We start from the raw sequence: 19,172 nt of genomic DNA, 5'->3' as shown, positions 1-19,172 counted from the left end.
TACAATTTCTTTTCTGAGCTAACAATTACATGGATATTAATCTCATAGTTAATGATTACCACATTTACATACAATGACATAGTTTTATACAGTATGAATTACAGACTACACCCCAAATTATGGAGCATACTGTTCCTAGAATTCCATCTACACATGTTGATGTGAAAACAAAGTTGAAATTGTATTTTGGTGAGAGTCAAAAGCAAATGCATATGGCTGCCATACCAAGTTGAGTTAAGTTGAGCTAGGTTTTATGTCACATCGGCATTATTTCAGCCATACAGGGACGAGACAAAGTAGGTATTCATACACATGTTAAGTACAAAGTTTGAATGAGCTTTTTAAAAATACATATCTATTCATTACATTATTATTTACAAGTTGATCTGCCATAACAAGAACTTGAATTTATTAATTCCCCAGATCTTTTCCTGCCATACCAATATAAGATCTGGGGAATGAATTAATTCAAGCACATGATCAAAAATCTGCACTATTTATCCTACAAAAGGACAAAATTACATTTAATGAATCACAGTTTCATGGCCCCTGGCAAATCTAAATCCATTTAGTCTGACAAGGGAGTGAGGGAGTGACTTGGTTATTCAAAAGCATGTCAGTTTAATGAGAAGGAAAGCCCAAAGTGATGCAGGTCTCAGCTGTTTACTACATTTTAAAAACTCACAAGGACAGGTATGGTAGTTTCTTAGAGTGGCATTTAGAAATTGGGAAGTACAATATAGAACAAACTTTATGGATAACAACTTCTTTTATTCAGGAGTGCGATGTTTCGATACAGATTCTTGTACCGTTGTCATTCCTGCTTGACAAAGATACAAGAATCTGTATCAAAACACCGCACTCACGAATAAAAAAAGTTGTTATCCATACAGTTTGTTCTATATTGGACAGATATGTTGCTAACAAACCTGGAGACGTGATTTGGGTGAACAAGTTGTTGGCTTCAGATGACTGAGCCACTTATGTCCCAACAATGGAAACCCCATTCTCTTCCCACAGAGGTTACTTGTCATATCTTCCTACGAACCTCTGTTCTAATACGGCCATATTTCCCGGTTCTCGTAAAATCCCCTAGCGGCAAAAGATCGCAACACGAATTATCTCCCTTCTTTCTATCCAATCAGAACACGTGTTACATCGACTTAGATTCAACTTGACTAACACAAGCAAATGTGAGGCCACAAATATCCCCCATCTGCCGGGGACTTGTGTTGATGTTACACACAAGACGTTTAATGGCTAGCTTGTCCGTTGTCAACGAGGGCGATGGAGACGCCACTGATCCGCCATAACATGACTGAGTTCTGTCTAGCAGAAACGTTTGCGCATCACGCAGGGGAAGAGGTTTAGTTTTCTCGAAGTATACGGAAATAACCGAGGCCTTGCGAATGATCACTTTTGAAACAACGACGCTGATTGCACAACTAAATCTGATTGCCTCCAATCACGAGTCTTGAACGCTCACACCATGAAAGGGCCGTATTAGAACAGAGGTTACGTAGGAAGATATGACAGGAGTAACCTCTGTGGGAAGAGAATGTGGAAACCCTGACAGTACATACATGCATGACACTCACCGCCGCCATGTTTTGCTGTCATGGCAGGGAACTGGAGCAGGTTGGGGATCCCCACTACAAAGCTGCTGCAGACGAGGAGGTACTCGATCTTCTTGTCCCATTTCCCCTTGGCCTCTTCTTCCTGTTCCCTCTCCTGAGGGTCAAGGTCAGTGTCGGACTGGGGCAGGTTGGATGTGCTGTCAAAGTTGTCGTCCCGCATCAGGATCTGATTGGAGCCTTGTAGATCGGAGTCATGGGTCTGACCTGTGGCTGTTGTTGACAGAGTCTGGAAAAAGGCAGGCCATGATTAAACTCTACTGAAAAAAAAAAACCTGGCCAGAATCATAAATACTTTAACAAGATATACATGACAGATGTCGTTAAAGCGTTACTCATAACCTTTGAAGAGTGGGTAAAAAATGGGTAAATAATCACAGAACTCATCAAATAGTTACTTGCAGCATTTGAACATGAAGTCTGGAAAACAAGGTAAACATTGACAGAAGTCACTAAAGAGTTACTTGGAACCTTTGACAACAGAATCTGGAAAACAAGATAAACATTGACAGAAGTCATTAATGAGCTACTCATAGCCTTTGACGAGTCTGGAAAAATGGGTAAGTTACTTGTAACATTTGAACACCAAGTCTGGAAAATAAGGTAAACATTGACAGAAGTCATTAAAGTGTTACTCAAAACCTTTGAAGAGTGGGTAAAACATGGGTAAGTAATCACAGAACACATCAAATAGTTACTTGTAACATTCAAACACAAAGTCTGGAAAAGAAGGTAAACACTGACAGAAGTCATTAAAGAGTTACTTGGAACCTTAGACGACAGTGTCTGGAAAACAAAGCAAACAATGATAGAACTCATTAAAGAGTAAACATTTGACTACTGAGTCTTGAAAACAATGTAAAGAATGACAGAACTCATTAAAGCATTCCTGGTAACCTTTGACAACAGGGTCCAGCAAACAATGTAAACAATGATAGAACTCATTAAAGAGTTACTCGCAACCTTTGATGACAGTCTGGAACACAAGGTTAAACCTGAACAGATTTACGATGGAAGTGCTGATGTTGCTAGAGTCTAGAAAAGGGCAGAACAATGTCAGACCTCCAACGTTAACTGTTGTGAGTCGAATTATTGCAACATAACTCCACGGTTGCATTAAAGAGAAAGGTATCTGAAGTCCAGGTTTGAGTTTCCCATGAATAGGGAGCCAATGACCCTCTGATGTATCAATACAGTACAATTGTCCACCGACCAAAGCCAATACATCAATAACAAGTGAGGACATCAATAGTTAGACTCCATACTATTGTAATTATGGGAATGCCCTGACCATAGAGCTTACAGACAAACTGGAATATCCGTAACTGAGGCAGGGAGGTATTGATGATGGAGAATCAAATTCCCTCCTTCACTTATATATAATGGATACCTGATTACTGGGTCCCACGAACCTTCTGACCTCGAGGAAGAAAACTGTCTTTGTGATCAAACAGGTTAATGAACACTGTGACCAGCTGACAAGTAGGCTGGCTCGACTGTCACGTGAGATGCACCTTTGCCCTGAAGACGATGTTGTCCAACTGTGATGCCTACAAATTGACTACTGGTAGTAGCAAGTGCCGGAAATTTGAATTTTCACAAAGATGGAAATGGATACAGATGAAGGGTAGTGGCTTCTAGGCTGGGAGGTTGGAGTATGGGTCGGAAGATTGGTAGGGGTGTGTGTGCGTGTGAGCGCGCGTGCGTGCATGGTGTTGTGTATGTGTGGGGGGTCATGTAGGTAGACAGGCAAACAGGTATGTAGGCAGGCGTGCAGACTAGTAGGTAGGTAGGTAGCTAGCTATAGGTAGGTAGGTAGGTAGGTAGGTAGGTAGGTAGGTAGGTAGGTAGGTGATGGATGGAAGAGCAGATTAGGTTGAGCAGTTAATAGGTAGGAATTATACAATGATGTAAGTGAATATTTTGCCATTGATATAGTATCAAAGAATATATGGTACCTCAGTTCTCCAAGACAATCAAGCCAGACACTTTGAGTTGTTATTTTCATTTTGTCCAAGTAATAACATCAATAAATTGGTCAAGTATGTGATAAAAGATGATGAGTCAGTATTTTTTTATTGGTACATCACAGATGATCAAACAAACATTCTTGTCATGTGGGATTTAACACAGTCTCAGGCGATAGCATTCCCACAGTCATAAAGGAAATAGGGCAAACTGAGGATGCATTGGTCGCATCAATTGGCTATGGAATTGTTCCATAATCAGAAAACATAGTTGCAGGAACTACACTGACAGAACAACAGACCCTGAAACACACCTACCCAATGTAACCCATGCAATATGTGACAAGTCTAGACTACCCAGGGGTGGAAATAACCCATTGCCCGACGTCCGAGTCCAGTGTTTTTTTCTGTCGGACAAGCAAATTTGTATATCACACTGTACCGGTGTTCAGTTGACTTTCCAATGTTAATTATGTTGTTTATTTAGAAAATCAGCAAGAAAACGGTTGGTATAGTGGAAAAATGATCAGGGCAAGTGACTTTACATGTGCCACTGTACCGGAGTACACTAGCAAATTTAAAGTTATTTCCACCCCTGCTACCAAAATGAAGACAGTCTCTAGGCTCCTTTTTATCATATTTTATGAACATAATTTAGAAACCATTTTTTTTCTTATAATAAATTTCATTACAGAGAAGAGATGTAAGAGAAGGACCAGAAACGTAAGGAACAAATAAACCATTCTATACAAAGTGGGGTAGTTACTATCAATCCATTCATATTTGTTTGTTGATCACATGATGGAAACAGAAATGATTGTCTGGTAACTTGTCTTATCCATACAAATTGAAAGTAGTGGTATCACAACTACTCAATAATTATCTGTACCCCTTTATACTCTGCAATTCCCAAAATATATCAGCAACTTGACCATTTAAGTTGATAACCAACATTTTAAATTTAATATGTCAAACACAGAAAAGTTGTAATCCCCTTACTCAAAGACTTGGCTTCACGATAATCTTCAATCTAACTGACACAAATGTTCTTACAGCTCTGTGAATACTTTCAATTTGCATACAACTATCCCTGACAACTTCCACTACAAGAATAGCGCTGTTTACCATCACAAGTACTGAGAATCAATAATGGACCAACTATTTAATATTTCTGTCACAGACAGAATGCATTTAAGTTCACTGCTTCAATATACAGACAAACCTTATGGATATTATAAACAACTTCTTTATTCAGATGATGCGACGTTTCGATACAGATTTTTGTATCGCTGTCATACAAGAATCTGTATCGAAACGTCCCATAATCCCAATAAAGAAGTTGTTTATCCATAAAGTTCGTCCGTACATTACTCTCCAGCTTCTAAATAATGCCTCTCAAAGAAGTCACTGCTTCTAGATATACAGTTGTATTCTCTTGGAGTAGAAGCTGAAGATTATTGTTTTATTACATATTTTCAAAATAATCATCAAGTTCAGCACGTTTTTTCCATAAATCTTAGGTAAAATTAGTTTCTTCAGTGTTTAAAAAAAATACTCACCCGAAGAAATTCAAATAGCTGCACCTAACTTTACTTTCAGCAACATGTCACTGAAGGTGTTGACATACAAATTCTCAATCCATTCCAACTGATTGACAGTACCCATAATCCAGACATGGAACAACAAACTGGACTTTTCAGTAATTGCTTTCCCAAACATAAAGGCACTTCATCAAAACTTAGCCACCATTACTGCATTTCCTTCAACAATCATTTCTCTACTGGTCACTGACTGGCATGTTTTCCCAGATACACAAACAGTCACTTCATCAAAACATTGTTCCAACACAACGGAACTCTGAAAAGATTACTTCAAGAGCGGCAACATACATAATGCTTTTCCCCGGTCAATGATTGGGTAGCAACCGAGAAGTTTCCACCGCTGCAGTAACTAGAGTCATAAACATCTTGATCCACCTTCATTGATGCCATCAATATCGTAATCACATCATTAATGGAGTCTATTGCTAGGGAAGAAAGGCATTCTTCTCTCAGGAATGTTTCAAACAAATAATGCCTATTTTCCTCTACGGTTCAGTGTTCTTCAAGCACTAGCCAATGAGAGGAATCAATGGTCAACACTAGGGTTTTGATTGAGTTGTCATAGTATACTCCAGATAAGGAGTAGCGACTAGCGGTTTCTGGGAAGTTTTCAAGTGAGATCTGTTTGTTCGATAGACACTAAAAGCTTTAGTAACAGTTTGAGTAATAGACACAGCAACCTGTCATCCAAGGGAATTAAAACCAAATCATACTCTTAAATGTGAGAGTTATTGGTTAAGGAGTCAACCACTCCTGATTGAGTGGTTGATTGATTTAGTGAAAGAGATTCTTTACCATATCAAGAAGCCATTGTGTACATCTGATCCACATATGGTTGAGTTACTAAGTTCTTCCCATTCCCACACCAATTCAGTAATTAATGAGAATTAAATCCACAAGTCTCTGAAGATCACATGAATGTTTCTGGAATACTTGCAGTACTAGCTCATAAAAGTCATAATTGAAAAATAGTGAGTGAGTGAGTTTAGTTTTATGCCGCACTCAGCAATATTCCAGCTATATGGTGGCGGTCTGGAAATAATCAAGTCTGGACCTGACAATCCAGTGATCAACCCCATGAGCATCAATCTGCGCAATTGGGATTCGATGTCTCGTGTCAACCAAGCATGGGTTACTGAAGATCAATTCTACCCCGGATCTTCAGGGGTGACAAAATAGAAGTGAGTGAGTGAGTGAGTGAGTGAGTGAGTGAGTGAGTGAGTGAGTGAGTGAGTGAGTGAGTGAGTGAGTGAGTGAGTGAGTGAGTGAGTGAGTGAGTGAGGTGGGTTCCATGTCATTTTGAAAAGTATTCTAAATATATCATGGCATGTCAGCCTAATATGGGAGAAACCAATGAGTAGCGGTTTTGGTAGTGAGAAACCTCAGTAGAAACCTATACTATGTCAACTGGGATTTGAACCTATTCACATGAGGTTCTGGTGTGCCCAATGAGCACAACTGCAACGTCTTAGATTACAGGGCCGATAAACACAAATTTCTATCAAAGTCACAGTAATACTTATACATTTATCCTCAATGTATGTACGCTAAACCAAACACACTTTCACACTGAGATGGCTCAACCTTATTTAGTGGGGCTCAATATAAGCAGGAGGAACCACTGACCTTGCTTGTAATACACATGGCTGTAAGACTGCTGGAGAGATGTAAATCTGTTATGGTTCTCGCAGTGAGATTTTCTGAGTACTGTGAGGAGTACCGCATCAAGGATTACTGGTTTATTGATGGTGGACAAATTATTGTTGATCCGAGATAATGAAGTCAATGGAACTCAGTGTGCTTCCTGAATACTTCCCTGGATCTCAGAAAATGTGGAAAAGAGCCCTCAAAAGCCCTGTATAACAAATGGGTTGCCAAGTGTAATTCAGATATTCAGCAAGTATTAATTCCAGTATTATACCTGTGAAGGGGACTGAAATTGTAAATTCTTCTGTAGAATACATGCTTGATGACATTCATCTTATTTTCTATGTTGGGAATGGAGCTCATTCAAAAATATTATGATAAATTTATCATATTCCTGTCCAAACAATGAGGTGATAATGGAATTACTTCCTCAATAGGACTAATTATTTCCAATATTTTGTACACTAATGATCCCAGATTGTAAATCATTTTAAGGAATATTGCTACAAAACATCTTGCATAATTTTCCACCAAATACCAGCATGACATTAATGAACAACTAGTTGTGTTTTTCCCAAATCTTGAATAAAATGTCTTTTAACCACTAATCCAAAAGGGCGGTGGGGTAGCCTAATGGTTAATGCTGAAGACCCGGAAGACCCGGGTTCGATTCCCCACATGGGCACAATGTGTGAAGCCCATTTGTAGTGTCCCCTGTCGTGATATTGCTGGAATATTGCTAAAAGTGGCATAAAACCATACTCACTCACTCACTAATCCAAAATGGGTTGTTGACTATTTGTAGTTTAATCATGGTCTCACAGCCTGTGACAGATAAATGAATGGTCATAAAAATGATTTTTATATGTATATAATGATTCTGTTTAAAAGGACCTATTTCAGTCTCTGAAACTAAGAATAATCAATTTATGTTATCATTGGAAGAGGTCCGATTATGATTTTTTTTTTCATGGTCAAACAGCTGAAAGTCTGTTTATTCAGTTTTGTGGCTTTCAGTATACTTTGTTAGTATTTCAGTTCTGTATTAGACGGAAATATACAGAATGACATTTGTCTTTTAAAAAATAATGGGTTTTCAACAAATGGCACTCCCTCCATTGAGGAGAGCTAAAAATAGATTCACAGGACCAAAATGAAAAAAATGTCTACCAAAACTATTTTAACCACTAGGCAACCAAATTCCCCCAATTGCAAAAAGAACTCCTTCTCTAAATACCATAATCAGAGATGCCAACCGCAGTTGTCACTTAAGGAATTCAGAGGAGTAAAAAGAGTAAAAGAATTCATGTGAAAAAGAGCAATGTTAACTTTTTTAGAAGAGTCATAACCTTTGAGAATCTCCAATGTGGGTTTTTGCATGACATTTTCGCTGGTGAAAACGAATGTAATGGCTGAATATGAACTCAACACATTACAAAACTTCATCATGTGGCACTCATAAAATCATTTTCAGAAAAACAATTTGTCTTATCGAGTTCCAAACAAATATCTGTGCACTGTAATTAGTTTCCTATCTGTCTCCGTAAATACCTAACAACATAATGGTTTAAGTGTGCTTCAACATAACAACCAATCAGAGATCAGTATTATTGAGTATATGATATTTTACCCTACGTGAGATGAAAGGAGGGCTTTCAGTCAAAATGTGATGTTGAATGCTTGATATCAGGGGTGATTTGCTCTCCGTTTTGTTTCAAGAACATAAATAACAAGTGTTTGCCACTGATATGGCAATGTCCCCCCGCCGCCAAAGAATGGAATATCTATATTAACTGCTTTTTATTTTTTGGTCACATACAAGATGCCTGAAATGACTGGTGTCTGCATAATCACCCGATGTAGGCTGTCAACATACTTGAAAACATTGGGTGCAATGTTTTATGAGATATCGCCTTTAAAAAGCGGTCAAAGTATTGTGGTGACCTTGAAGAGAAGGTCAAGGTCACCCCAATCGACTGGTGTCTGTGTAATCCCCCAATGTAGGCTGTCACCAAATTTGAAGATATTGGATACAACAGTGCATGAGATATCACTTTAACAAGAGTTTGAAAAGTGTTCAAAGTGTTGTGGTGACCTCGAAGATAAAGGCAAGGTCACCAAAATCAACTGGTGTCTGGGTAATCCCCCAATGTAGACTGTCACCAAATTTGAAGACATTGGGTACAACAGTTCATTAGATATCGCGTTAAGAAGAATTGGGACTTACGGACGGACAGATGTACGGACAGATGCCGCTGAATACATAGTCCCCCGTTCCGCGTTGCGGCGGGGGACAATCAATAAAAAAGGTGGCAAAAAATGTAATCTATGGAGGTTTTAGGCTAAAATTCATAGCTAGTATGGTAAAATCGAAATGGTTTGCAAATAATCATTAGTGAGTGATTATGGTTTTCGCCACTTTTAGCAATTATCCAGCAATGACACCAGGAATGGGCTAAACACCTTGTACCCATGTGGGGAATCGAACCCGTGTCTTCAGACTGACGAGCGGACGCTTTTACCATCAGGCTACACTACCGCCCCTCAAAAAGCATGATGATGAACTGGCTGATCTTATGTCATGGGATCTTTATTCATCACACCTTGGTTACACTGTGGTAAGTTACAAGACAGGGATGCGCTGAGCTGTTGGAATTTGTGTGCACAATTTGTCCCTTAATCAATGACACATTAATTAATGAGAGTAGTGTGCAATAGATCGTGATGGTATAATCGCTACGAAAGCTCTTTTGATTTAGCTAAAGAGGAGCAAGGCAGTCATTAAATGTCAGTCCGGGGTCAGTGTGATTCAAGTCAAGACAAGCCACTTTGTGTCTACAACCTCACATAAACCACTAGGCAAAAGGTGAGGTGAGGTGAAATTGGGTTTTACGTCGTGCTTGAGAATATTTCGCTCATATGATGACGTGCATGCGTGTGTATTTGTATGTGCGGCTGCTTGTACTAGCCCAGACTGAAGCTGGTTTTATAGTGCTAGCCCACTGAGATACCATGCCGCAGTGAAGCATGAATACCCCACTCAGACACAGTATACTGACTCCGAGCCGACCAGTCCTTGTTGTACCCATTAATGCCGAGCGCCAGGCAGGGACCAACAAGTACCATATTTTAACCTTTTTTGGTATGACGCGGTCGGGGATCGAACCCACGACCTTCCGCTCTCCGGGCGGACGCTCTAACCACTACACCACGGAGGCGGTCACTGGGCAAGAGAAAGTACCATATATCACCACACGTAAGGCAAGTTTTTCGTACCTGAAATGAAGGGGCTGAGAAGGGGGTCGTTTTATATGCAGAGTGGAAGATCACACATTTTTTTCAAGTTGTTTACTTTTAGGTTCCACTGGCAATACATGGTATATGCTAGAAAAAGTCTCCAAGTAAAACCTTTCAAATGTTATCAAAACTACTTTGTCATTAAATCACCGCAAACTTATGACCCAACATAAAACTGTGATTCCTGTACCAAATACCATCAAATGTACATCATGTTTTATCCACCAACATACATGGGTGTAAACTTTCTATCACTCAGCAGCATATTAGTATATTATGATTCATATCAATCTAGCTGATAATGACTGATAAGTGTGAGTGAGTGAATGTTATTTTATGTGTCCTTCAATACCATAATATCCTGTAAATAATCAAAGGGGCGGTGGGTAGAGTGTTTGCTCATCATGCCAAAGATCTGGGTTCGATTCCCCACATGGGTACAATGTGTGAAGCATATTTCTGGTGTTCCCCAGCGTGATATTGCTGGAATATTGGCATAAAATAAACTCACTCACTCAGTAATAATCAATGGGCTAGAATAAGTGGGACACAAGTTGGGATATTATGACACTCAATATAGAACAAACTTTATGGATAACAACTTCTTTTATTCGTGAGTGCTTGACAATGGTACAAGAACCTGTATCGAAACGTCGCACTCACGAATAAAAGAAGTTGTTATCCACAAAGTTTGTTCTATATTGTACTTCCCAAGTTCTAAAATGCCACTCAAAGAAATTATGACACTCAGTTACCACACAAATTATCCCTCACAAACTTACGGTATTAGTCTGATACTATGACAAGCATGAGGAACTGGGGACCATATTCTGCCCAGGGGTAATTTCATGGTGACAACGTCACAGTTCAAAACAGGTAATTAATTACATCGTCTAGACTTGGAATATGGGACACAGTCCTACATTACACCCAATAGTTTCACATAGCGTAATAAATGTCATGTTGGGGGATTTAGTTTCTTGTACAAAAACATAGAGTGATTTGGCAACTTTATTACCTGCTTGTTTCCAGAGAAGCTTCTCAACAGTTAAGTGTCAAGATTACAGAACATGACTACAGTAATACAGTGTGTGAAATCACAGCTCTGTTTCACACACACATGGCTCTGATTGCCAAAGTTTTAGGCCGTAACTTTCCACAACTGATTTGGATATTTAACATATGTTATATTTGGGATTACACTTTCTTGGTAAAGTACAGATTCTAGTACGTTTTTTTTAGGTTGAGTCCCATCCGGGATTCGAACCCACACTCTCAGAGTCAGGCACCTAATCGCCAGCACACAAAGTCAGACGCCAAGACCGCTTAATTTGGATATTGCTTCACACATAATCATATACTGAGGGAAACAAATAAGGGAACACCACTTCATAGCAGTGTTCCTTTATTTACTTTCAGATTTCCTCCCACTGAGCTTTTCAAAGCTGGTGATGAAAACTGGGAAATATTAAAGGAATGCTTGCATTTTCCTGTGTTCTTTGATTTGTTTCTCTCAGTATATAACACTTCGATCTTGCAACTGTAGTCATGTCAGAAAAAGAAAATGGTTTGGGGTACAATTTGATCAAGATATTCATTACCATATATTTCATTTTCATTTATTTACTTAAAATAATTTGACTTTAGGCTTTTAAAACATTAAGCGTTATTTCATCCAAAACATGGAAACAGAATTTACAGTTTAGTACTGTTTTAACAGTTTGTAGAATTAATGACTTGACAATAATCTGTGTTTCTACTTTATATTTGCACTACATGTTTGTCGGTTGTTTAACAGTTCAGCAGTATGACATTCCAGCTGTCTGTAAACAATCAAGTCTGCATGAGACGGTTTAGGGATTGATGCCATAAGCTCCGGAATCGATCTGACAACTGGGATGTGATCACAAGCATCAACCAAGTCAGCAAGCATGACCACTCAATCCGTAGTTGCCTTGTACAACAATCATGGATGGCTTGAAACCGATTCTAACACAGATCTACATGGGTACACAGCATATCTTAAACAGCATGATAATAGATATAGTAAAAATATCTGCAATCATTTAAGCAAAATATCTATCTCAACAATACCACATCATTACCTGATTGATCCAAGACAAAATAAGTACACTACAATGAGCATTACTGGGCAGTGCGTCCTCCAAGCATCAGTTTCTCTGTGATAAATGTGTTCAGCTTTATTACAGCCACTGACAAACAGGTTCCATTGTCTTGTGCTCAGTGCCAACAGGTTGTATTTAGGTATTCCCTAGATGGTGAATACGGATGATAAATCCCAACTAATGACATTTCTTTCCCGAAACTGGTTATGCAAGACAGTTGATGAATAGGAGCAAAACATAAAACAGACTGCTTTGCTGTAACCGATGTCTGGATTTGGTCTCAATTTGGAACTGTTTACTAACTTGTTTAAAAGCCATCCGATGACTTGAGTGAGCAAGCAAGTGAGTGAGTGTGTTCTGTTGCTGTAAGCCTTATAGTACACTGCTTTATATGACAAACCTGGACCACACAACCAATGACATATAGTCACGTTGAATATTTACTACACCCCTAAATTTCTCAAGTGTATTTTATTTCAGTTTCTAATGTTGATCAATATGGTTCTCGAGACTTATATTTTTATTATCTACACTGGTTAAGGTTGGATCACACAAGCAGATTTTCCACAACAGTTGTGCAAGACTCATTCCAAAAGTGTCTAAAAATCACTATATTTATCTACTTCCAATATAATGAAGAAAGTCAGATATGGCTGTCTCAACATTGATTCTATTTCTAATCACAACATAAATATCAGATCAATCTTATGTTCCATAATATTAGTTTCAATTCATTCCAACATCAATTCATTTGTATGCCCAATGACACCTGCAGCAAATACTATTTGTGTTTATTCCTAATTTTTATTCATAAAGAATACAACAATTTGCATCCTGTAAAAACCTCTTCCAATCATCTCCACGACAAGCATGGGAGTCTTGAGGTCAAATCTGACCAAACATTCCCATGGGGTCACCTTTAAAAAGTACTTGCCTTTGGAATAATTTCAGTACTGACTACTTTTGGAACAACAGCTCCAGGAGTTTTGACTTACTGTGCAGCCCTTCCCAACAGATCTTATTCCTAACGATACAACAGGCAGGTTTAACTCATAAAACATCCACAGACTTCATGAAATTACCATCCCTAATGAGAAATATCCATTATCTTTCTTTTTCGAGTTGACCCTGTAACGCCATATGTTGACTTATAACTACCCGTCGTCATAAAGATGCCAAAATTCGACAACAGCATAAATATAAAGTGCACTCATTCTCGAACATCAGGAATATCAATGTGGGAGTCAAGTACATATCCACTTGTGAACACAAAAACACAACGCACTCACAGGTTGTTTTTATCGTCGTGTTAAGAGTAGGATAGTGTTTTTTAGATCGGAAACAAACGAGTCGTGTCTGATCATTAGGTAAATATAGGAGATGCTACAGGGGTGTCTTGGAACTACCAAGTGAAGTAGATCTCCATCTGTGTAGTCTCTTCTAGTTCTTGGATTCTCTGTTAAATTAAGCAGCAAAACTTAATTGGAATATAAGTGAAGCATGAAATTGGTGTTAATTGTTTAGGTGACACAGGTTTAGCTTGCTGTATTACAGATTTGACAAAACGAAAAGAAAAATGGGTGCCCATGTACTGAGTCCCATACCGGTTGTATTTTTTGTGGATCATTATATATAAAAATTTGTCTAAATGGACCATATCTTACATAACAATGTATGGTATGGATTTACAACTTCTGTATTATTTACAACACAACGTTACTTCTTGCCCCTTCTTCAGGCGAATGACAGAATATGATCACAAGTAACATACATAGTATGTACAGGAGGCCAGTGAAATGGAATTAAAGAATGAGATGTACAAAGATCAAGGGAATTAAGTGATGTGCCCATCAAGCATCTGGACCATATCTTAATACCAATGTGGATCTATATTTACTCAGTTATGGAGTGAGTGAGTGTAGATTAGCACCACATTCAGAAATATTCCAGCCATAACAGGGATGTCTTTAATTGATAGAATGAGGACAATGTAAACCAGTGGTTGACAGAATGAACAAGGATCCACACAGCTGTCGAACGCTCCTGACCATTCAGTCCCCACTTTTGTTGGTTCTGGTCACAAGGATGGAGGGTGGGTTGGCCAAGTGGTTCAAGCTTTTCACTCATCATGCTACAGGTCTGGGTTCGAATCCCAAACATGGCTACAATGTTTGAAGCCCATTTAGCAGAAATTGTGAAAACACATTCTCACTCATATGTGAAGGAACCTATTGAGATTCCTTGCAGAGGAAAAAACACTTTTTCAAAGGCACTCACACATCTAATTATTGTGAAAAGGGTTGAAAATAATGAAGTTTCCTCAAAGAAGGAGAAACAAAATATCTGTTGTCTTAACTGATCGTATTACACATTACCATCATCGTATTACACATTCCAAGTTTACCTAGAGGCTAGAGGTGACTACTGAGTACTTTATTCCTAACTGCAAGCACCTGCGACTGACAAAGTTGGCCAATCTGTGTTAAAATTGTCACAATAAACATGTGCCCAAAGAACACTAATTCCTTTCAGCCATAGCTGTAACTTAGCTATATTAGAAGCTAGTTTGGCAAACCACAAAGAATATTCAGACAGGTAAGTCTGCACAAGCTTGTGTCTAACATGTTCCACTAAACCCTGAATATCATGTTCCGTGTTTTACATTAATATGACAGAGGAAGTGGGAAGTCGCTTTCACAATAAAAATGCCAAATTCAGAAAGTCGACACTGAGGTACAAAAACTGACAAGGTAGTTCCACCACAAAAATTCACACCATTAGAGAGAGCATGTGTGCAGCCTCAAACATATCTGCAAGGTTACAATATCTCAAAAAATTGTTTGACTATACAGGTAGCCTGTACTATCTAATCTGAGTCTTTTTTCTTATATATATATGTCAAAAAGGGCGGTGGGGTAGCCTAGTGGTTAAAGCCTCCTTTTGTCACGCCAAAGACCCTAGTTTGATTCCCCACATGGGTACAATGTGTGAAGTCTATTTCTGGTGTCCCCACTGTGATATTGCTGGAATATTGGTAAAAGCGGTAAAACCATACTCACTCTCTCACTAATATATGTCAAAGACTGACTGACTGACTGATTGAGTTTGGTTTTTACGCCAGTTTTAGCAATATTCCAGCAACATCACGGCGGGGGACACCAGAAATGGGCTTCACACATTGTGCTCATGTGGGGATTCGAACCTGGGTCTTCAGCGTGACGAGCCAACGCTTTAACCATTAGGCTACCCAACCGCCCCTTGTCAAAGACAGACAAGCAGTCCTGTCTAGAACAATTTGGACCAAATTTACAGACTCCATAACCTCAGACTGATGCAAAATAAAGATATGAAGCTTGTGTCAACATTTGTTAACCTCACCAAGCAAAGCACAAAGGAAATCTGTGCTAATCTGAGTCTCAGGTTCAAAATCAATTCACAATCTGAATTTCTTGTGGCATATATGTCCTAGGCAAACAAAAGGTCGTGTCAATAGCATGTCGAGAACAATTTGAATGTTAACAAAAATAACTGATTCCCTGAACTGAAAATGATGCAAAATAAAGATTATTGTAGCCTGTGCCAACATATTTTGAAACTCAGAAAACATAGCACAAAGGAAATTTGACCTTATTTTCTGCTCCAATATAAATACAGTGAAGATAGTTCTCAGTCATGAGGCCAATGCCAACAGCTCTCAGCTGTATCATATTGACTGGGAAATACAGCCACAAGGGCCTGTAGCTCACCTACAAAACAACAAGAAATAATGGCAGCCAAATTTGATTGGAATCCTTAGAGCAAGTTTCAGACACACCATTCGTTGGTTTCACATTATTTTTTCAACTCGCTATGCGCGATGCGCAGAGTGTGTGAAAAATATCGACTGCATGTTTTCCGGCACAGCGAGTTGAAAAGTAATGTGAAACCAATGAATAGCATTGATTGTTCAGAGAGATGTCGAAAATGCAAACAGGGGTATATGAGTGGAAAAAGGTTGATAAAAAAAATCAAATAAAACAATGCAATAAACTACGATTATAATGAACTGAATGGGACCACTAATTGTCGCCATATCCAAATTGTGTAGATTGATGCTCATAATGTTGATCACTGGATTGGCTGGTCCAGACTCAATTATTTACAAACTGCTGCCATATAGCTGGAATATTGCTGAGTGCGACATTAAACAACAAACAAACAAATAACCTCAAGTGAATAACTAAATAAACAAGAACTAATAGTACAAAGAGGGTTATAAACAATGTGTGTATCAAAGCCACAATGTGACAAACAGGCAGTGTATTTTATTCTAAATATGCTGATAAGATTACGAACAGCTGCTATAGAGATCAATACATGATGACATACACATTCCCACTCCAGAGGACTGACTGACTGAGTTTGGTTTTACGCGCTTTTAACAATATTCCATCAACATTATGTCGGGGGACACCAGGAATGGTCTTCACGCATTGTACCCATGTGGGGATTCGAACCCGGGTCTTCGGCGTGACGAGCCAACGCTTTAACCACTAGGCTACCCCATCGCCCCCCACTCCAGAGGAGGCTTTGTAACTTACATAATGCTATTCTTTTATCAAGTTTGTTTCTATAAATATACCAAAAACTTAAAAGGCTGAAATTGCAATTTGAAACCATTGAAGCACTATATGAGCACAGTTCCATAAATAATTTAAGTTGCAAAGACAAACGCACTTTCACTATTCCAAGTTTGTGTAGGTATTTGACTGGTAAACGTTTCTGAATGTCCCATCAGCTATTGATTTATACTCATGCCAATAATGGTTGTCAGCCCCTTCAATTTTTTTTATTGGAGAGGGGTGTGGGTTGGAGGTGTGGGGTTGGGGAGGGAGGGAGGGGTTGACAACCATTATTTGCATGAGTATATTTCAGACAAAATACATATTCTATAAATCACAGAATCAATGATAGAACAGAAGGCCAGTGGTTCAATCTTAGCAAAGATTAAAAGATGGTACTTGATTTTACCCTGAATGGCACTTGGCTAAAACAAGGACTGATCAGCATGGAATGAGGATACTGTCTGAGTAGGGTATCCAATCAAAACTGCTATAAGGTTTGTTTGTTGTTTAGACCAGACCAATTTCATTTCTTGTGTTACGGATTTTCGTCCTCAGAAAACCTAAAGGCAGGAGGGGAAAATAAAAAAGAAATCACCAGTCAAAGTAATATCCTTTTTAAAAACTACAAAATTTTAACATTTGGCAGTTTATGAAGTGTATACAGGGCAAAAAGCAATCTAAAAAGGATTTTCTTGTAAGTTTATGTATTTGGCCAATAAAAACATTAGGATTTTACTTTTTAAGCGGGGAAAATTAATTTTTATTTTTTTTCTTATTCTTGGAAAAATACGACCGGTGGATCCGTAAAACAAGAAATAAAATTGGTCTGGCCTTAACGAGACACTTGACAATATGTCAACAATATGACAGCGGTCTATAAATAATCAAGTCTGGACCAGACTATCCAGTGATTGACTGCTGTAAGATATCTCAGTAGGCTAGCACTATATAGCGAACATCAATCTGGAGCAGCCACACACAAATGAGTGCACTATATAATGATAACCTGGAACATGATGTTAAGCCTCATTTCCCCCTACCTCACCTCACGACATCAGGTAACTGTATCCACCTCTGTTAAAGACATGTCAGTAATTACAGGGGAACATACACCAAGGGGATCCATGAGGATTCTCAAAGGAACCCCACGTACCTTTAAAACATTTTTCTTACACCTCTGCCCTCTAGACTATAGTTTTCATGATAAAATATCTTAATCTTGCTAACATGTTTTCCATGATGCCAATTAGCTTCAATTCATTTTTTAAATCTTACAAATATTTTGATATTATCGCTATTCTAGCGTTACCAAAAAACTATTAATAAATGTTTCACCACCTCATATTTGAAAGACTTTGGTATTATCTACAATTGAAAAAATGACTTAATTAACAGAATCACCTAAACACAACATTGTAGAGTTGCCAGCACTACCTGTCATTCAACAGCTTCAGTTGCCAGCTCCACCTATGATTCAACAGCCTGCTGCCCAGTTCTACCTGTGATTCAACAGTTCTACCTGTGATTCAACAGCCTGTTGCCAGCTCTACATGTGATTAAACAGCCTGTTGCCAGTTCTACCTGTGATTCAACAGCCCGTTGCCAACTCTACTTGTGATTCAACAGCCTGTTGCCAGTTCTACCTGTGATTCAACAGCCTGTTGCCAAGTCTACCTATAATTCAACAGCCTGTTGCCAGTTCTACCTGTGATTCAACAGCCCGTTGCCAACTCTACTTGTGATTCAACAGCCTGTTGCCAGTTCTACCTGTGATTCAACAGCCTGTTGCCAAGTCTACTTATAATTCAACAGCCTGTTGCCAAGTCTACCTATAATTCAACAACCTGTTGCCAACCCTACCTGTGATTCAACAGCTTCAGTTGCCAGACATACCTGTGATTCAACAGCCTGTTGCGAGATCTACCTGCGATTCAACAGCTTTAGTTGCCCTCTCTACCTGTGACTGAACAGCTTCAGTTGCCAGCTCTACCTGAGATCCGACACACAAACAACACATAAACTAGACCTGACAGTTTCATCAGTTCTGTTTCCCTTCCTTGTAAACCAGACAACCTTTGTTATCACTGACACCTCCCAAGATTCCCCCGATGTGTAGCCCAGCTAGACGTCATCATGTTTTGACTAATGAGTGGAAGACAGACAAATGTGATTTACGCACATAAACAGGAGGGCACCACAGTAAACAAGAGGTGCTGGTCTTGATTGAGCATAACACTTTCCTCACTGCCCCGACCCACCTTGTGACTGGACTGTACAACTACCTTAACCTTTAGTC

At 38.9% G+C, this 19,172-nt stretch overlaps 1 protein-coding gene across 1 annotated transcript in view; it reads right to left on the bottom strand.

Moving 5' to 3' along the window:
* LOC124281013 overlaps window positions 1–19,172 on the bottom strand; it is a 186,596-nt gene that overhangs the window by 112,302 nt on the left and 55,122 nt on the right. The window contains exon 2 of the mRNA XM_046717053.1: window positions 1,599–1,863. Within this exon, the coding sequence (XP_046573009.1) occupies window positions 1,599–1,863 (265 nt within the window). The remainder of the gene's footprint in view (window positions 1–1,598; window positions 1,864–19,172) is intronic.

This window comes from Haliotis rubra, unplaced genomic scaffold (genome assembly GCF_003918875.1).
Source record: "Haliotis rubra isolate DU_JTF1 unplaced genomic scaffold, ASM391887v1 Scf1, whole genome shotgun sequence".
Taxonomy (NCBI): domain Eukaryota; kingdom Metazoa; phylum Mollusca; class Gastropoda; order Lepetellida; family Haliotidae; genus Haliotis; species Haliotis rubra.
This window is presented reverse-complemented; position numbering and strand designations above follow the sequence as displayed.